Genomic DNA, 19,977 nt, shown 5'->3' with positions numbered 1-19,977 from the left:
GCTTGCTCTGCCCCCTGCCTGCTTGCAGCCCCGAATTGTTGAAACCTACACAGCCACATTACGCCTTCACAGCTGTGGGTTTCAGGTGAAAGCCTGCTCTTTCGGAATGTCTTTTTTTCTTCTACATTTTCCCAAGCAAAAACTGAACAAAAGTGGAACGCTATCTTCACAGGGCTTACTTTCTCCTGCTGGGCAAGAATACACGGAAAAAAACAAGCAGCAAGGACATGATGGTGAAAAACCTGAGTTAGCGAGACGCCTCGGTCTTTTGAGCAGATTCTTCTTATTGCTAATCTTGATATGAAGTGAAAGAAATTAAAACTCCATTGTACGTGCTATTATCTATACCATCATCTTGGCAATTAGTCTGAGTTTTCTATTTTCTACTCAAATTATGTATTTTTTTTTTTAAGGTACTAGAACTGTTATAAATCAGGCTATTGCCAAATTCAAACTTGAACAAGAATATTTGAAGAAGAAAGTGTATGTGAGGGAAGAAAAATGAGAAGAGTTGTATTTACGCCACTTAAGGCAGAGAGTGACTCTGCTCCAGGAACACTCCCCCCACCCAGCCAAGGGAAGGCAACTCAGCAATGCATCCCTTCTCAGTCCCGTGTTACTCGCATAAAGCAAGATGCATCTGAGTATGAATTCCAGTTCTATCTTATCACTGCTACTCTTACAGCACATTTTCATGACAAAGAAACACCTGGAAGGTCCCAGGAACATGTTGGTTCTCTTCCTTCCAGGGGGAGAGGGGGGCAGGTGAGGCCTGGGCAGGCCAGGGGCCCAGGCCTGGGGTCTGGGGCTCTAAACAGCCTTGTCTTTGTGTAGCTGATGGATTATTATCATCTTCTCTCTGCGCCTCTACCTAAAAAAAGGTGCACAGCTATGCCCTGGAGCCCCCGCTGGGGACAGAGGACAGCAGCCCTACTCACCCAGTGAAGGGAGCCCATGCACAGCTTGGCAGCAAGGAGAGGGATGGTGGCATCACCGGGCTTCAGACGGATACACTCTTTCAGCACCTTCACGGCACGGGCAGACTTGGCAAGAGGAGATTATTGCTGTGAAACTCAATTTTTTTGATAAAACCAAATAATAAAGCTTTTCCATAGGGGCTGTTAGTCAAGATGTCCTCTCAGTGAGGTTTTCCAAATTTGAGCCCAACCAGGCAGGGGTCTGGGGCAGGTGATAATTATTTACTTAAGCCAAATAATCTTGTATCTCAGACTTCATTCACCAAATGGCCCAAATTAATAAGAAAAACATTAGCTACTACCTTTACTGAGCATGTACACAATGAGGGATGCTATTCTAAACACCGTGGGTGTTATCTCATTTACCCAATGACAAGTCTATGAAGTGGGTACCATTACTGCTCCATTTTACTGAAGAGGAAACTGAGATATTAAGTGACTTGCCCTGCAGCACTCAGCTGTGAGGGAGCACCAACCTTCAGTCACCAACCCACACTTTCAACCAGTATCATATACACATTGCTAAAGCTAACCAAAAGATTTCCTCTTGCAGGAATAGGTTTACACCCTCAAATGAGTGAAAGGGTCAACGTGAAGAACTGGCTCTACTATAAGCCATGTCCCTTTTTATGTGATGAAGTCACAAGGGCTAAGAAAAGGGAAATGTTTCAGACTTTATCTTCTTGGTGATAGGCCTGTCTTGGCCCCCAAATAATTAAATTAGATCATTCATTAAGAAGACAGGACAATTTCTAATAGTCCTGAAAGACTTCCACAAGGCATTGTATCATTCCATGAAATTCGACGACAATAACTATCGACATAAACAATTGCACATCACAAACAGTGACTCACTTTTCCAGCCGCCATCAGTGACAGAGCAAACTGGTACCAAAGGTGGAACTCCTCAAAGGCAAACTTCATGGCTCTTTCTAAGCACTGGTTTGGAAAAAAAAAAAAACCAATACAGACATCTGAAAATTGCTGGTGTCGCAATTGGACAAGTGTGAGTTTGTATCTATGTACACTAAGAGAAGTTCTACAAAACCTGCTTCCTTCTGGAAAGAAAAGCCTCCACCAAATATCCCCTAAGGAGCCCTCACATAGCACCATGCCAGTGGCCAAGATGATCCACCGTTGACTAAAACTCGATCCCTGATCTCAAGTAGCTTTGTATCTCGCACAGGGCAGGAGGCAAGTCCACAAACAACACAAATACTAGGCCAAAGCTGACTAGCGTCCCCAGGGCAGGAAACAGAAAGTACTGGGGACGTGATGGCAGGAACCAGGAATGGCATCCCAGGAAGAAAGGTCACTAAGCTGGGCCTTCCCCAGCCCAGCCGCACTGCATGAGAGAAACTACCAAAGGAAGAAATCATGACGTCTTGGACTCCCTAGTGCTGGCACAGTGCCTGTCTGTGGTGAGTGATCTACAAAAAGACTCCCTTCTGTTGACAAGGACCCCTGCACAGAGTGACACGATCACATGTGAGCTGCAGGAAGATCACAGAGCCTGCAGACCACAGTGGAGGCTAGCCAAGAACCACGACAGAAAGGTGCAGAGCTTTGGAACCCAGAAGACTCTTTGAGTCAGAGTCAGCAGGGATGCACGGGGACTGAAGGAGTCCCCAGAGTCCCCAGCTTGGATACGCAGGAGCAGACCCACGCCACAGGCGGCGTGTACGGGTGCATGCGTGTGTTTAATAAGAGAAAGAAGGAGAGAGAGGGAATTTTTTAGAATGAAGTGCGAAGGGGAAGAAAGTGGTCATTTATGAGTTTAGTATGTAAGATAGTGTGCTTCAAGTATCGTGATGATTTTGCTGGAGACCATTAGAGACCATCACAAACCTCAAGAAAAATACCATCTATTTTCTCCAATGTATGCTTTTTGTGAGATACTACTGGAAGAGATCAGATCGCCCCAGAAGAGTATTCCAAGAGAGAGCAGCAGGGCTGGAACCGTGGGGAACATCTCTATTCAAGGGAAAGGGGGAGAAAGGGACCCAGAAAGGCAAGTAAAAGGGGGAATCTCAGGTGGGAGAGGCTGCAGCAGTGTCAAGACACAGAGGGTGACCAAGCCCCACGGGGTGGTTTTGGGGTGTACTGGAGGACACAGGGCATGGGGTCCCAATGAGCAGAGAAAAGGGAGATGAGCCATGAAGGAAGGGCCTGGGTCAAAGGACGGCTAATTATCCACGCACTTACTTTCTCATGGGGCCACCTGAGCCTTCTCTAACATAAGAGGGATAAGAGGCAGAGTGAGGCAACTGAGGAGAAAAATGAGCTCCCGGAAGACCAGAGAGAGACAGGCCCTGGAATAAACGGGCCCTGCCTGTAGGCCTGCTCTTGTGGAGGCTGGTTTCTTCTGATCCAGGACACCCCAGGGATTGTCCTGCCCAGCTGTCCCTCTGGCTGCTGGAAGGAAAATAAAACAGTGGGGAGGGGGAAGAAGAAAAAGGAATAGTACTAAGAGATAAAAAAAAAAAAAAAAAAAAGAACAGAGAAGGTTTAAACAACAACAAAAACCTCATCCTGAGGGGGACAGAGGCCACCTTCAGGGTCACCTCAGATCCTGTGGCCAGGACCTGCCAGGCATGTTTTGCCGTTTCCCTTGTGCTTCGGTAGTCAGCCCAGGAGCAGAGGAGAAAGGTGGCGGAACACTCAGGGTTCATGGACAGTGAGGGAGGGAGGGGCAGGGCACTGGGGGCTGACAGACAAGGAGCACAGTACAGGTGACAAACTGGAAGTCACAATAAAGGCAGAGTGACGCAGTGGGAAAAGGAAGAGAAAAGAATTCCAAAATTTTAAATAATATTTACAGAAAAGGTCATAGCAAATATTATGCTAATTGGTTTACTGTGAAAACCTACCCTAACAAAAATATATCAAAAAGCAAAGCAGTAAGCATCTATTACACACCGGTGATGGTACAGGGCAGGAATCCCAAGATCCCAAGTGAAGGGACACTGGCAACGGACTCAGCTAAAAGCACACGTGGACGTGTGGCTCATTCTGGGCACTGAGATGTTGCAGAGAGGCTGGGTGAGGTCTCCCCCGAGAGGAGGGCATTTCCCCCCGCACACACATTGCCCACAGCTCTGCCCCTTCAAAGCTGGAGGAGACATGCGTGAGGACACAAGCCACCCACTAGAATGACTGAGCAGAAACAGACAGAGGCTGGCCTGATGTCTGGAGGCAGCAGCTGCTGCATGGCCTGGGGCTGCAGCCGCTCACCAGACCTGCTCGGTGAGGGAGAAGATAAACTCCTATTTGGTTAAGCCACTGTATCTCAGTTTTGTTAATTACATCTGGATACACCTGGTATAGACACTACATGGCAGAGCTGGGACCTGAACCTGACCCCAGAGCCCTCTGAAGTGCACTGCTGCGCAGAGAAGCAACAGGAAGCTATGGCTGCCTTTAAGGAGCACCAAGGGGAAAACAGAGGCAGCCTGCTGAGAGGATCAAGTAGGCCAGACTGGCAGGGAGGAGGCCTGACCAGGTGTGGGGGGCCTGGGCTGGGAGCAGGTCAGGGGACAGGTGTGACATAGAGGATGGCAAGCAGTGCAAAGCCAACTGCTCGGAAACCAACTTCGAGGACGGGGTGAGAGATGACGGAGGAGGAGGAAAGGACCCTCATAATCACAGTGGCTGAAATTAGGCAAAGGAGCTGCTACGTGGAGAGAAGAGGGTGGCTGTGGATCAAAAATGTGGTTTGTTCTAACAACCCTATTCCACTAATTCATTGCAATAGCACCACACCACTAAGTACTTAAATATATACACAGAAACATTTAAATGTTTAAATGCTTTTTCTTCCTTCTTTTGCTAAGAGGAATGATAAATATCAACTGTTTTCCTGATCAACAAAAGGAGTTCAATAGCTGAAACAGTCTGTTCTGAATCAAAAAGCTAGATGCTATAAATAAGTGTGCATCCTTATTTTCTTTTGTGCCAAAGGCTAACATACTTATTATATTCTGCGGAAAAACATTTGCTGAAAGCCTAATTGGTGTAGAGCTCCAGTCCAGGTGGTACAGCAAGGGACGGCAGCCCTCGCCCACATGAGAAGTCGAATCACAGAATCCTACGGCTGAGAGGGGACTTGGGCAGCATCTAGGTGAAGCCCCCAGAGGAGAGGACACTTGCCATTTTGATTGCTTATCACTTCAAAACTCTTCTGATTTCTGCAAGGGGGAGTGGGCACCCCCAAGAAAGGAAGCATAGGAGCGTGTCACATGACATGGGTGTTGGGGGTCACATGCTCCCAACAGGGCTTTCAATCCACAGGCAGCTAGGCAGGGGGAGGGGCTGCTGGACTTATCCCCAGTGGCCAGGCCGGGTGGTAGGTCACAGTAGCAGTAGATTCAGTGGAGGCCTCCGAGGGAACTGTGGCCTCCCAAACTGGAGCAGGTGGCTGGCCTTCCTGATTCTGCTCAAGTCTACTAGGTGGCCTCCTGCAGCTCCTGGGGGCTAAGCAGTACAGATGTATAAACTACTTTTCTGCTTCATTTAACAAGTCAGGTTCTGTCACCTACAACCAAGGCCCTGAAGGTACACTAATCAAACACTTCAGACCCTTCTGTGACACCCTACCTTCCAGCCCCTAGCGAGCTGTTGTATAGCTTTTGCCCAAGAGTCCCTTAGAATAGAGAGTTCAAAGAATCTAAGCGCCAGCACAGATTAGGTGTGTGAATCTGGATAAGCCAATTAATTGCTCTAAACCTAGTCTCCACACCATGTAATGTGAAAGGACAAATATGATAGTAATTAATGCAGAGTGTAATCAGGGAGATTAAGCTTGTTCATACATATAAAGCAACAAGAAACAGTACCTCAGATACAGGCTAGTATGTGCCATATAATGGTTAACCATATTTCTTTAAAAATTTTAATATTCTCATGTTAAGAAAGAAAATACAACAAATAGTATAATACCTATCACCTTACCAAATTCAACAGATGCACACTCAAATTTATCATGCATTATGTCAGAAATGAATATCTACTTTACAAAATGTTTCTTCATTTAAAAAAAAAAGGACTCCAGATCACTAAGGGACTCAGCATTTTACACGCATCCTGTGTGCACGTTGGCTGCGTTTTCCGCTGGTTCTGAGTCCCCCCAGCCTCTCATACACGCTGTATTGCCAAAATGTCACTTTCTAGCAAGCTGACTCTGGACAAGCTAGATGTGAAGGGGAAGTGGGTCGTTATGAGAGTGGACTTCAACATTCCCATGAAGAACAACCAGATAACGAACAACCGGAGGATCAAAGCTGCAGTCCCAAGTATCAAATTCTGCCTGGACAGTGGAGCCAAGTCAGTTGCACTTATGAGCCATCTGGGGTGGCCTGACAGTGTCCTCATGCCTGACAAGTATTCCTTAGAGCCAGTTGCTCTAGAACTCAAATCTTTGCTGAGCAAGGATGCTCTGTTCTTGAAGGACTGTGTAGGTCCAGAGGTGGAGGAAGCCTGTGCCAACCCAGCTGCTGGGTCTGTTATCCTACTAGAGAACCTCTGCTTTCAGTTTTTGGCCAGGGCTGGGTTTGAACCCACCACTCTGGCATATGGGGCCGGCACCCTACCCCTTTGAGCCATAGGCACCGCCCTGAGATCCTCTGCTTTCATGTAGAGGAAGAAGGGAAGGGAAAAGATGCTTCTGGGAACAAGGTTAAAGCTGACCAAGCCCAAATAGAAGCTTTTCGAGCTTCACTTTCCAAGCTAGGGGATGTCTATGTCAACGGTGCTTTTGGCACTGCTCACAGAGCCCACAGCTCCATGGTGGGAGTTAATCTGCCAGAGAAGGCTAGTGGTTTTTTGATGAAGAAGGAACTGAACTACTTTGTAACTACCTTGGAGAGCCCAGAGTGATCCTTCCTGGCCATCTTGGGCAGAGCTAAAGTTGCAGATAAGATCCAGCTGATCAATAATATGCTGGACAAAGTCAATGAAATGAATATTGGTGGTGGAATGGCTTTTACCTTCCTTAAAGTGCTCAACAACATGGAGAATGGCACTTCTCTGATGAAGAAGGAGCCAAGATTGTCAAAGACCAAATAGCCAAAGCTGAGAAAAATGGTGTGAAAATCACCTTGCCCATTGACTTTGTCACTGCTGACAAGTTTGATGAGAATGCCATGCTGGCCAAGCCACTGTGGATTCTGGCATACCTGATGGCTGGATGGTCCTGAGAGCAGCAAGAAGTACGCTGAAGCCGTCTCTCAGGCTAAGCAGATTGTATGGAATGGACCTGTAGGGGTATTTGAATGGGAAGCTTTTGCCCAGGGAACCAAAGCCCTCATGGATGAGGTCATGAAAGCCACTTCTAGAGGCTGCATCACCATCATAGGTGGTGGAGACACTGCCACTTGCTGTACCAAATGGAACATGGAGGATGAAGTCAGCCATGTGAGCACTGGGATGTGTGTGCCAGTTTAGAGCTCCTAGAAGATAAAGTCCTTCCTGGGGTGGAGGCCAAGAAATATTTAGTACTTCCCTGCCTTTTGGTTCCTGTGCACAGCTGCTAAGTCAACGTACTGTTTTCTGCATTTCTACTTGGCATTAGCTGAAACCTCCTTCATGTCAAGATTTAGGTATTGTCCAAGAGCTGCAGTGCCAGGAACTTAAAAACAGTTGCACAGCATCTCAACTCATCTTTACTGCACCCTGGATTGGCCTATATTCTTCAAGATCCTGTTTGAATTTCTTAGTGACTAAACCGTTGTGCACTCTAGAGTGCAAATATTTATATTTGGCCTGTCAAAAGAAAGTGAGTTGTGTTAGTTAGCTTAGTTCTCTTTTTGAAGTAGCTTATTCTGATTAGTTTTGTCACTGTTTCACTACTCAGCATGGAAACAAGATGAATTCCAGTTGAAGGTAGGGAGACGAAGTCCATAATCTGTTAAATAAACAATAAAAATATCCATTGAAACTGGAAAAAAGAAAAAGGATTCCATCTGAGGCCCTGGAAAATAGGTCACAACTTTATGGAAATGGACTAGAATGTATGTTTATTACTTATTTCTTGAACAATTTTTTTTTTTTTGTAAAGACAGAGTCTCATTTTATGGCCCTCGGTAGAGTGCCGTGGCCTCACACAGCTCACAGCAATCTCCAACTCCTGGGCTTAAGCGATTCTCTTGCCTCAGCCTCCCGAGTAGCTGGGACTACAGGCGCCCGCCACAACGCCTGGCTATTTTTTGGTTGCAGTTTGGCCGGGGCCGGGTTTGAACCCGCCACCCTCGGTATATGGGGCCGGCGCCCTACCGACTGAGCCACAGGCGCCGCCCTCTTGAACAATTTTTTTGGCAACGTGTACTATATAGTTAGGTACCACTTTAAATTGCTTTATGAGTGTTGCCTCACATGGTCAACCTAACGACCCTACAAAAGACAAGGCAGGTACTGTCATTGTCATCCATTTGCAGGCAAGGAAACTGAAGCACCAAAGTGTTCAGTGACGACTCAGGGTCTCAGGTGGTCAATTGAGTAGTCTGATTCCAGAGTCTGAGCTCTTAACCACAAGACTGCCTCTAAGACTTAATTACAGATATGCCATTCACACAACTGACCAGGCCCACTTATGCCACATAAAGCAAAGTATAGCTAAATAAAAGGCCCTTCAAAAGGCCACATGTTCCCTGTATTATTTACTGCTATTGGGTCACCCTGCTCCTGAAGCCTTCCTGAGATCTCTGAGGCTCCTAAGGACTGCAAGATGTTTTCAGCTTGCAGAATTGTCAGGAAGCTTTACTGATCCCATGATAGCTACCGGCACCATGAAAGCCGTGATGTCATGTTTCCAGCCCATGCCAAAGGTCTCACTCTGACAAAGATCTCTTGGGTAACACATTTCCTATACATGTAGCAATTTTAACAGTCCCCTCACATGGACTTCTTTCTCGTAATGATAACAACCCATATCCCATAAGAAGCTATAGGAGTGCCTTATATAAAGTGAGTTAGAAAATCCAGGTCAACAATTACAAATTAGCCCTTTGCCCCAGTTCAGAGGTGTGTGAGCTCTACCTTCCCGCAGGCTCTTGGCGTCTTATGACACACAGCGACGACGCAACCGCTCTGAAAAAGTGCCCAGACAGCTTTAGATGCTCCCGAAATCTTGATGCCAAGCATATTGCCTGGATATATAACATGTCCTGCCTTATGTTTCCGCAAACACAAAGATTATATAAACCCCTGAGCAGCTTAGGCCAACTATACCTCCATCACAAAAGGAGACTCTCTCCCAAAGAATGCACTTATGATAAAAAGGAACTTGGTTTGTCCCTGGGGGCATTTACTACCCACTACATTTGCCCCTTAGAATAGGGATTTGGTTCCCCCAAACCTTTTTGCCTATCCCTTTTAAGGACCCCTCTCGATCAGATATATGTATAGTAGAGTAGAAATATCCAGTTGTAAAGCTGTGGGCAGGTTGGGAACAGAATATATGTTCCTAAAATAAAATAAAAGCATTCACATTTTAATAATGGTTCCAGTAAAAAAGTAATACTGATGAAAATGGACTTTTCAAAAGATGGCAGGTGTTTCATACAAGGGGAGCACATAGGATGCTGCATTACATCACCCAGGTGGTAAGAGAGTAGTCACGTGGTGAAGGAACAGCCCTAGGGCCAGAATGCCCAGGCTTAATCTAAGCTCCTTACTTACCAGCCACTGGTTGTAACGGGGGTTAAATGAAGCAGTAACTGTTATAGCTCATTCAGAATTTGTCTAGAAGGTTTTCCGGTTTGTACCAAAAGACTCCCATGGGGAAAAAAATGAAGAAATACGTGTAAAATGCTCACAAGAGTCTAGACCAGCGTGAATGCCACAGATGTGCTGGCTGTTGATGTTGCTTTTCTGAAACAGAGTGGCGGCAGATCTCCCAGAGTTCTGAGTGGGGCCTGAGGGAGACAAGGAGAACTCATGGGAATGGGGGTAGACGTGCCACTGGACAGCAAAGGAAGAGTGAATAGGAGCCTTTGAGTGGAAAGAGCTAGATTCTGGCCCTTTTTCACTTGTGGTATCCAGTGGAGAGATGGCAGCATGGGCCCAGGAGGAAGGGCTGTGGACGCCAATCCAGAGCTGCAGATCCCTGAGTCACTCGCACATAACAGCAAGTGACATCTCCAGATCTCCTCCCTCACAAGAAAAGAAGATGTATTTGGCAGCAGTATTATTTCTACCAAAAGATAGGTCCGTTTGCTGTAACCACATGACTGCCACCTCTCTAAATCCCAGATAACATTCATTTAATACCAGGAATATTTGGTAGAACAATAATTAGACTCTAAATGGCATCCTAATCATTTGAGTGGTAGTTGAAATGTCACTTGCAAAAATGTTTCCTTTTGGTAGCAAAAGCTTATGCCTTCCAAGTCTCTGACTTCAGGCTTTTCATATATCAGCCATTTTTTGAGGGGGCTCAAGGAATTAGAAGCTCTTCTGGGATAAGAAAGGGATTTAGCAATCACCCTCCTAGGTTGCAAAGACCAATTACACAAACTGGTGTGTGGCAGTGACAGCTGTATAATACCACAGGCAAAGAGAAGCCAAAGTCTATTTTTAGAATTCAAGAGTGAGATTTGGCATCTAAAACCACGGGGGAGGGGGCAGAAATAAAATAATCATGTACCTCTCACATTTAGCCTGAAGGCTAAATTCATCACTATTCAAAGAGAACAACTAACATAATTAACTGTGTCTTACTTATTCACCTCTGTGGACAGATAGATTGGCAATATCCTAAAAGTTCTCATAACATAGATCCTTCAACTGGTTAGGAAGATTTTCTTTTCTGTATCACAATATACTTAATAAGCTGGTTAACAACTAATTCTTTACGGTTTTGTAATGGTGGTTTTTTAAAAAAAATCTTAACATGGTACATGAATATTATTTTATTTCCTTAACTTTTAGCAATGAAAAACTAAGCTATCCATACATTTTAAACCATTAGCTAAGAACCACAGAATGACACAATCATCTCTATAATTTGAGATTATATGGTCCCATACTTACTTGTGGAAACTAAGACCTGCAGGGTAGGCCCACATACAGGGGCAGAACCGGAATTAGAACCCAGCTCTCATGATGCTCAGTTCAGAGCTCTTATTTCTAAATTAACTAAAAATAAAAGTACAAATTGAAACAGAATTTGAGAGATCTACTCTACAGGAACCTGGGTCCAGGAAAAGCTTCCAAAAAAGCAGACTTATGGGGCTCACAGCTACAAAGAAAGGGCTCCCTTCCCTCCCTCCCCCACCCTACCCTGAGTTATGAGAAAACACAGACATCAAAGTTTGCTCGAGTTTCCTCCCCTTATATTGGAAATAAAATAGAGCAAATTGCATCCATGCCCTATCCCTGCCCATTCCTCATTTGCTTTGAAACAGCAACACTGCTCCAAGCAGAGGATTCTCAGAATTTCATTGCTTTTGCAAATGCTTAAATTAAAGGATATCATTGCCTCCGGTCACAGTGGGAGGAGGAGAGAGTGGGTTGTTTTCCAAAGGTCACAAACTTTATTACAGAATCTGAACAGTGGATTCGATTCTCTGGCATGCTATTCTCTCAAATATATGAGGCAACTAGACCAAGCTCACACACTGAGTAAAGGGTCTCCAGGGTCCTACTCAAAGATTACTCCATCTGCTCTTTGCTGATGTAGCTGTTCTTTGTTATCCTTTTGAAATGTACTAAATTCAAGAAATGGGAATTCTATTCCTCTACCTCAGTTGCCACTCCCCTTTTGGTCTTTGTTTCCAGTGTCTCCCCCTGGCTGTAGCACCAGGATTTTAACCCTTCAACTACGGCTCTGGCTTCATCCTGAAGGACTAAGGGAGAAGTAAGGAGGAAGGAGAGAAGGCAGCCCACAGGCACGTGCCTCAGAGAAGGGCATGACAAATGCTCCAATGAAAGGTGAAGAGTTAGATCCACTCTTCGGGACATCCTTTAAGGAAGGCCACAAACAATGAAGCACCACAAAGACTCTGGAGGTGGTGGCAATCAGGGAGGCCTGAAGCAGGGATTGCTAAACTATGACCCAAGGGTCCAGTCTGACCTGTGGTCTGTTTTCATAGAGCCCAAAAACTAAAAATCATTTTGATGGCTGAACATTTGGTGATAAGAAATACCAACTTTGAACATAAATTAAACAAAATGGAGCCGGGTACGGTGGCTCACGCCTGTAATCCTAGCACTCTGAGAGGCAGAGAAGAGTGGATCACCTGAGCTCACAAGTTCCAAACCATCCTGAGCCAGAGAGAGACCCCATCTCTAAAAAATAGCAAGGAGTTGTAGCGGGTGCCTGTAGTCCCAGCTACTCAGGAGACTGAGGCAAGAGGACCACTTAAGTTTAAAAGTTGGAGGTTGCTGTGAGCTGTGATGCCACAGCACTCTACCCAGGGTGACAAAGTAAGACTCTGTCTCAGAAATAAATAAACAAATAAAAATAAATAAAGCAAAATGTTATCCCCTTCCCTCTGTAAACAATTCTATTCTTCTCATTAATGGATCTATATTATATAAAGTTGTGGAAAGTTTTCTTTCTTGTTATAACTACACAATATTCTTCATTTTGCCTCTTGGGCTTTGAAGCTTAAAATACTTAGCATCTGGTCCTTTATAGAAACAGTTTGCAAACTCTTAAAGGAATTGGGGGCACTTTATACTAGAAAAAAGAAGCCAGCATGACAACTGTGCTCAAAAATTTGATGGGCTGTCATTGAGGTAGGACTGGAATTTGCCCTATTGCTCCAAAGAAATAGAATAATATCAATTCTTTCTAATAACCAAAGAGGAATGGGATGGTAAATATTACATACCAAGACTTATCCTGGCTACTTTTTATCTGTGATCTTGCTGAGCTTCGTAACAATCTCTGAAGTCAGAAGCTCAGAGTGGCTAGTATCTTTCCTGAAGTCCCACAGCTAGAAAAGGGTAGAAACAGGATTTAAACCCAGATCTGCCTAACTTCAAGGCTGAGTTTTTTTTCACTATCCAGTAGATACTTCCCTATATAAGGATCAAGAATCATCTGCTGGAGTTATTACAGAGGTGACTGTTACATTAGAAAGCAGATTACTAATATCATCAATAGTAACATGCACTTTGCATACTCAATCTACCTATAGAGACTGTCTCACTATGTTGTGGTGCAGGCTGGTCTTGAACTCCTGGGTTCAAACAATTCTCCCACTTCAGTCCCCCAAGTAGTTGGTATTATGAGTACACAGCCCATACCCAGGTAAACTATCTCTTTAATCCTCACAGTAACCCTACTAATACCTGTGTTTTCTATACATGGGGACAAATTTAGAGAGGTAAAGAAATCCACTCAAGTTCATACTCAGCATGCAATGTAGCAGACCTGAGGTACAAATGCACATCAGATATTAAAACACGAGGCATTGTTGAGATGGTGATATTATCCAAAGCAATCTACAAACTAAACATAATCCCCATCAAAATTCCAACAATCTTTTCCCCCCAGACATGGAAAAGCCTATCCTTGAATTAAATTCATTTGGAACTACAAGGGACCCTGAATAGACAAAACAATCTTTAAAAAGAACACAGTTCATATTTTTCATTCCCAATGTCAAAGCTTAACAATTAGCCACAGAAATCAAAACAGTATGGTATTGCTTAGGACAAATCCATAAACAAATGAAATAGAATTAAGATCCTGGGAAAAATTCCATATATCTCTGACCAATTGATTTTTGACAAGGGTGCCACGTCCACTCACTAGGAGAAAGAATAGTCTCTTCAACAAACAGTGCTGGGACAACTGGATTTCCATATGCAAAAGAATGAAATTGGATTCCTCCCTCACACCATATATGAAAATTAATTAAAAAAGAGTTAACAACCTAAATATAAGAGCAAAAACTGTAGAACTCCTGACATAGAGGAAAAAAGAAATGTTAACCTTCATGACCTTGGATTTGGAGATGGATTCTTAGAAATGACACCAAGAACATGAGCAACAAAAGGAAAAAATAGATACATTGAACTTAAAACTAAAAACTTATGCACATTAAAGAACATTATCGAGTGGATAGATGACCTAAAGAATGAAAGAAATATTTGCAAATCTTACTTCTGACCAGAGTGTACTATCGTATTTACAATAAAGGACAACCGTAACCCAATAACAAAAACACAAAAATATTTTTTTAACGAGCAAAGGACTTGAATAGTCATTTCATCGAAAATATACAAATGCATAATAAGGACATGAAAAGATGCTTAACATCATCATTAGTGAAGGGAAAAATCAATCCCACAATGAGATAGTATTTCATACCTACCAAAATCCGAAAAACAAAAATAGCAAGTGTTGGTGAGGATGTGGAGAATTTGAAACCTTTGTGTATTGCTAGTAGGAATGAAAACCAGTTCAGCCACTGGGTAAAACAGACTGGCAGCCCTTCCTCAAAACGCTAAACATGGAATTACAGTACAACCTAGCAAATTCACTACTAGGTATACACCCAAAGAACTCAAAAGAAGAATCTGAATATGTGTGTGCCAATGTTCACTGCAACACTATTCACAACAGCCAAAAGGTGGAAACAACCCAGGTATCTATCAACAGATGAACGATAAACAAAATGTGGCACAGCATATAACAGGACATTATCCAGCCATAAAAGGAATGGAGTTCTAATACACGCTATAAGATGTATTATAACATGGCTGACCCCTGAAACCATTTGATTATGTGACATAAGCCAGACATAAAAGGGCAAGTATTGCAATATTCCATTTACTTGAAGTCCCTAGAATAAGCAAATTCACAGAGACAGAAATTAGATTAGAGGTTACCAGGGTGTGGGGGGAGAAGAAAATGTGAAGTTATTGCTTAATGGGTACAGAACTTCTGTTTAGCATGAGGGAAAACTTTGGAAATAGTGATGATAGTTCCAAACCATTGTGAATGTTTCTCTGCATACACTACCCTAAGGGTAAACCACTTCTATTCCTCCCAAGAGTACTGGTATTTTGACCGAGGGCCTTGAGAAGAAAGCAGACCTTAATTCAAAAGAACCCTTCCTTAATGGTGAGAATGGAGATCGCTGGGGCCAAGTCAGAGGCTGAAATTCTTCGGGGCAGGCTGTCATTTAAAAATGATGCACGCGTGATCCCTACTGGGCCAACCAAGGAGCTGCAACAGAGCTGGGATCTGTCCAGGTGCTCCCACGCTGAGCCCATCCCTTCCTCTATAGCCCATTTCCCTTCTAGGAACCTCTAAACTCAAAGAAAATGGGCCAGAATGAGAGCATTCATTGGCTTTGAAGTATTGGTGTATTCAGCAAGTCTTTTCTGAGCACCTACCATGAGCCAAACACCCCATCTTGATTTCTCAGCAGTCTGTGGCTCTGTCTGCATCATGCACACTGCGGCCTTCTAAAGACTTGGCACCTAGCTCAAGGCTGGGTTTGTGCTGTACAAGTGGGGCTGCATGAGGCCTATTAAGCAGACTTAGTTAGATGTGCAGTGTTTTTTAAAATACTCCCTGATTAAAGGGATTTTAGGTTAAGGAGGTGTAAATGTCCCCTCGGTACAATCACTAGCCAGAAGTTCTACCCATAGAACCACAGTGTTATTGAGATTTACCATAAACAAATGAAAATGAGTTCAATGGGAAAGATAAAAATACTTTGTCTTTAAAGCTGCTATGTCTATGTAGGGGGGATATATTACAACCTTCAAATAGGACCCCATAATAGTCCGTCAAAATGGAGCCATTAATAGTCAAATTTGAGAAACAAACCTCAGCAACTTGGGTTCATTCTAAAAAAACAGATGAAGCGGTGCTTGTTGTTTTACTTTTAATAGCGCGGTTGTCATGCCAACTAGTGCTGCTGTTTAAAATGAAGAGAAAAAAAGAAGTGTTCCTTCCTACACAAACCTTCCAGCAGGGCTCACAATTAGTCTTTAAAAAACATGAAAACTCACAGCACTGGAGATACGGTAAACATTGTGCTTCTATTTAAACCTGTCAGAATGAGGCTGTGACAACCTTTGGTTTGTGCTTCATCTGTACAACGCTCCTTGCCCAGTATCCGGCTGAACAGTGCTCGGAAGGGAAGAACGGCATGGTGATGCAGGAACACACGGGCAGTCGGTCTGGAGAGGGGAGACAGCCTCACATCCTGAATAAGTGTACAGAAAGGACAGCTTCCTAGGGGAAGAGAGCTCTGCTCCCCACCATAAGCACACATCTTAAAAGGCTGGGTCTGCACAGTGCTGCCCAACACAGCCACTGCCCGTGGACAGGAGGAGAGATGGAAGGAAAGATGATGTGCTGGCAATGGCAGCAGAGGTCCCCTCCCGTCTGTGGTGCCTGTGGGCCCAGGTCGGCCAAGAGGCACCAGGAGGAAGGAAAACACACCTTGTTCTGATGTGTGAGTTGATGCTGGCTGGAGACGAGAAAGGAAAATGAGAAGACAGGGTGAGGAAGGAAAGACCTCGTCTCACGACAGACGCATGGCTGTTTACGCTATTCATAAAAGGACTCCAGAGGAAGATCTCGTAATGTTTCTGGGTCACAGAGGACCTGCTCCCAGACCACGGGGTGAAGTGGTGGGATCCCATCTGCTAGGGGCACAGGTGGTGGTGCTGACACTTGGGCCCCATATCTTCTTTACAACATTCTCTCCTACCTCTCCTTTACGAGAGCAAGCCCAAAGGTTCCCAGCCCCTGAGCCCAGCGTCCTTCATACTTTTGCCAGCCTGAGGAGGAAGGATGTCTCTCTTAAACTGTTTAATGCCCAGGAGGCCTTAAAGAGCCAGTTCATACATACAGCTGCTCATAATCTTACCCCAGCACCCTTAACCTGCAAACTCTGCTGTGTTCGGCCTATTCCATCTGCCCGGCAATTCACACTCCTTGCACTATGACGTCTTCTGTTATCTGTTTACCTTTTCATGTGTTTCTATTTGGTCTCTCCAACTAGAATGGAAATTTCTTGAAGGCAAAAGATCTTGTTTGTTTATTTTGCTGTGTCCCCTGTGCCTGGAAACTCCTGCATATACAGTGGTAATAACTGCAGCAGCAGCATACAGCTGCCATTTCATGAGCTGTAAGTGCTGCTCTGTTCTGAGTAATTTACATGGATTAACAAACTCCTGCTTGTTCTGAGACATACACAATTATTATTCCTACTTTATAAGAAAGGAAACTAAAGTATAGGAGGTAAATGACTTGCCAGGATAACACATCTGTTAGTGGCGGATCCAGAACTCAGACCAGAGAGCTTTGACTCCAGCAGGGATATCTAACTTGCAAGCGGAAGGCCACAGGCTGATCTTGTGAGGACTTTTTTTTCTTATCCATGGTGTCAGATATCACAAAAAGTATGCATGGACCTTTTTTCTGCTAATCAGCATTTGTTAGTGTTTGTGTATTTACCGTGTGGCTCAAGACAAATCTTATGCTTCCAATGTGTGGCAGAAAAGAAAAAAGGCTGGACCCCCTTGCCTAGAGCCTATGACCCTGGACACAGTAGGCTGATGACCAGGTTTGGGATTGAGGATGCAGGGATAGGCTGGGTACCAAAGGACAGGAGAAGAGAGATGGGGAATATCTAAAAGAAAGTATAGGGTACTACCCCAATCCATAAACTTACACATATGATGCACATGCATTTATTCATAGAGATAGGTGGTCTCTAAAACGTCAATGGATAATCATCTATCTCAGGATAGCTGGATTCTAAAGGACTTTTACTTTTTTCCTACATTTGTATCTATTGTTTGATCCTTTAAGGAGCATGCGAGGTATGAATGTGGCAGATAAGCAATTAAGTCAATTTCATTATGGCAGCAAAGGAAAACAAAATAAAATTTAAAAAGAGAAAAAAAGAAGAGGGGAGCCATTGAATATTTCTGAACAGAAGGATGACATGTCTGTAGCTATGTCTTAGAAAAACTGCCCTGGTGATGGAGATGAAGACAGGAAGTATAATACAGGATAGCCATAACGTTTGTGTGCAATTTAAAATAGTTGTAATGAAGAGTAACAATGACAATCACTAACATTTGTTGGGCCCAAAGAAAGGTCATAGGGAAAGTTTAAAATCCAGTTACCCTCACAGCAACACTATGCATGGTAGCCAGAAGGTGAGAACAATTCAAATTCCCATCAACTAATGAATGAAAAAATAAATTGTGGTATATCTACATAATGGAGTACTACTATTCTTCCTTGAAAAGGAATGAAGTATTGATACTTGCTACAGTATGTAGAACCTTGAAGACATTATGCTAAGTGAAAGACGCCAGATACATATTAGATATTTTCATTTGTATAAATACCCACGATAGGTAGAGACACAGAGACAGAAAGCAATTGAGTGGTTGACAGGCACTAGGTAAGAGTGAGGAATGGGGAGTGCCTGCCTACTGAGTACGGGGTTTCCTTTTAGGGTGAGGAAAATGATTAGGAATTAGAGGTTGGTTGCACAATCGGGTGAATATGCTAAATGCTAGCGAATTATATACTTTAAAATGGTTAAGTTTACATGAATTTTATTTCAGTTAAAGCAAAATCCAATTACCCTTTTCACTTTAAGTCCTAAGAAAATGGAAAGGCAAATGAGAATGACAGCAAAAAGCCAAACGGATTCAGAAAAGTCCCAGTAAAGATGGACCAAGATGCTTTGAGATGCTGTAGGATTTCATCCTTTTCCTATGACATCTGTTTTAGTTACAAGAGCTGAGCTAACACAGTTGTCTTTGCTGAGGGAAGTTCCAAGTGCCTATGTAGAAAGAGCAAGAAAGGCTGAAGCCAAGTACCCACACCCTGTATTGATGGATGCAGAAGCTATGCCGAACCCTCCCTAGGGCTGGCCATGTTGGGTGTTGTGCCTGTTGTCTGGTTGACTCTGTCTAGGATGACAGGGGCCACCCCTCGCTCATGGCTGTATCCCCAGCCTTAATCACAGCCCCCGACACAGAACAGGTGACAGCACATATGTGTTGAAGAAATAAATGTTCTCTAACAAATAAACATTCATCATATTTTATCAACTGATTTATATTTTTAATAGATAAAATACAGATATGATAGAAAATTCAAAACACTCCAGAGGATATACAATGATAAATTCCCCTGTCCTCCACTCTCCACTTCTAACATCTTCTGCTTCCAGAACAAAGGTTCTGAAGCAATCTTTGGCACCGTCTCCACCATTTTAAATATGACTAGTGGGATAAAGGTCTGAATTGCAGAGGCTCCAGCAACCAGACTCTCCAGTGACTCAGATTTCAGGTTGTCACCACAGGATGGAAGTAGCATGCAATATCAAGATGGAAGTCATGTGGGGGAAAAGAAGCTCCTAGGATGGCATGCTTGGAGAGCTGGGGCCCCCAGAGGAATCTGCTAAGTAACAGCTGCCCCTAGAGTCATTCACAGAATGATAAGAAACCCATGGGCAGGGGCCATCCATCTGGTCAACCAGGCCGGCCACCTCGAGCTCCTCACTTCAAGCTGTGAAAGGTGACGTTGCTACATGATGGGATGGAGGCAGGCACGCACACTGCTCTCATCCCTAGACCTAGAGAGGGGTTCAGGGACTTGTCTGGAGGAAAGAGTCACCTGAGAAGAATACAACTATGAGCTGGTGGTATAGTCCCCACAGGTGAGTTTCATGGCAGACACAGATGACAGAAACTAGACTGATCAGAAGGAGGAGGTCCAGGAAAGCAGGGCACCCAAAGAGGGCTCAAACTGCTTCGTGATGAACAATCCAGGCCAATCTCAAACCTGGATAGAGGCCCGGGGTGGGGGGAGCCACATGTGATAGGGGCATCTGTACACACTGCTTTATCCAGCTGGATTGTGAGGAGTTTGTTTTATTTTTTCTAAAGGCTGAGTAACCATTGCCCTGTATAGTCACCAAACCAAAGACTAAAAAAAGATTCAAGCCACGCAGGCTCATCTGTTCCCCAAGGTTCCTGCCTAATGTGGCGACGCACTGGC

General features: G+C 44.1%; 1 protein-coding gene, 1 non-coding gene and 1 pseudogene across 7 annotated transcripts in view; 2 read left to right on the top strand and 1 right to left on the bottom strand.

Annotated features, from left to right (window-relative positions):
* TTC7B (tetratricopeptide repeat domain 7B) overlaps window positions 1–19,977 on the bottom strand; it is a 265,477-nt gene that overhangs the window by 110,884 nt on the left and 134,616 nt on the right. For all 6 annotated transcript variants that reach the window (XM_053601954.1, XM_053601955.1, XM_053601957.1 and 3 more), the window contains 2 exons: window positions 1,833–1,916; window positions 939–1,043 (listed from right to left, as the gene is read on the bottom strand). In XM_053601954.1, coding sequence (XP_053457929.1) covers window positions 939–1,043; window positions 1,833–1,916 — 189 coding nt within the window. The remainder of the gene's footprint in view (window positions 1–938; window positions 1,044–1,832; window positions 1,917–19,977) is intronic.
* LOC128593802 (phosphoglycerate kinase 1-like) lies at window positions 6,133–7,507 on the top strand (annotated as a pseudogene).
* Window positions 9,687–9,748, top strand: LOC128595135 (U7 small nuclear RNA). Its single transcript, XR_008382804.1, has one exon. It is a non-coding gene; the product is annotated as a U7 small nuclear RNA (small nuclear RNA).

Source organism: Nycticebus coucang, chromosome 9, assembly GCF_027406575.1.
Source record: "Nycticebus coucang isolate mNycCou1 chromosome 9, mNycCou1.pri, whole genome shotgun sequence".
Taxonomy (NCBI): Eukaryota; Metazoa; Chordata; class Mammalia; order Primates; family Lorisidae; genus Nycticebus; species Nycticebus coucang.
The sequence above is the reverse complement of the archived record's forward strand: the minus strand, read 5'-3'. Positions and strand labels throughout refer to the sequence as shown.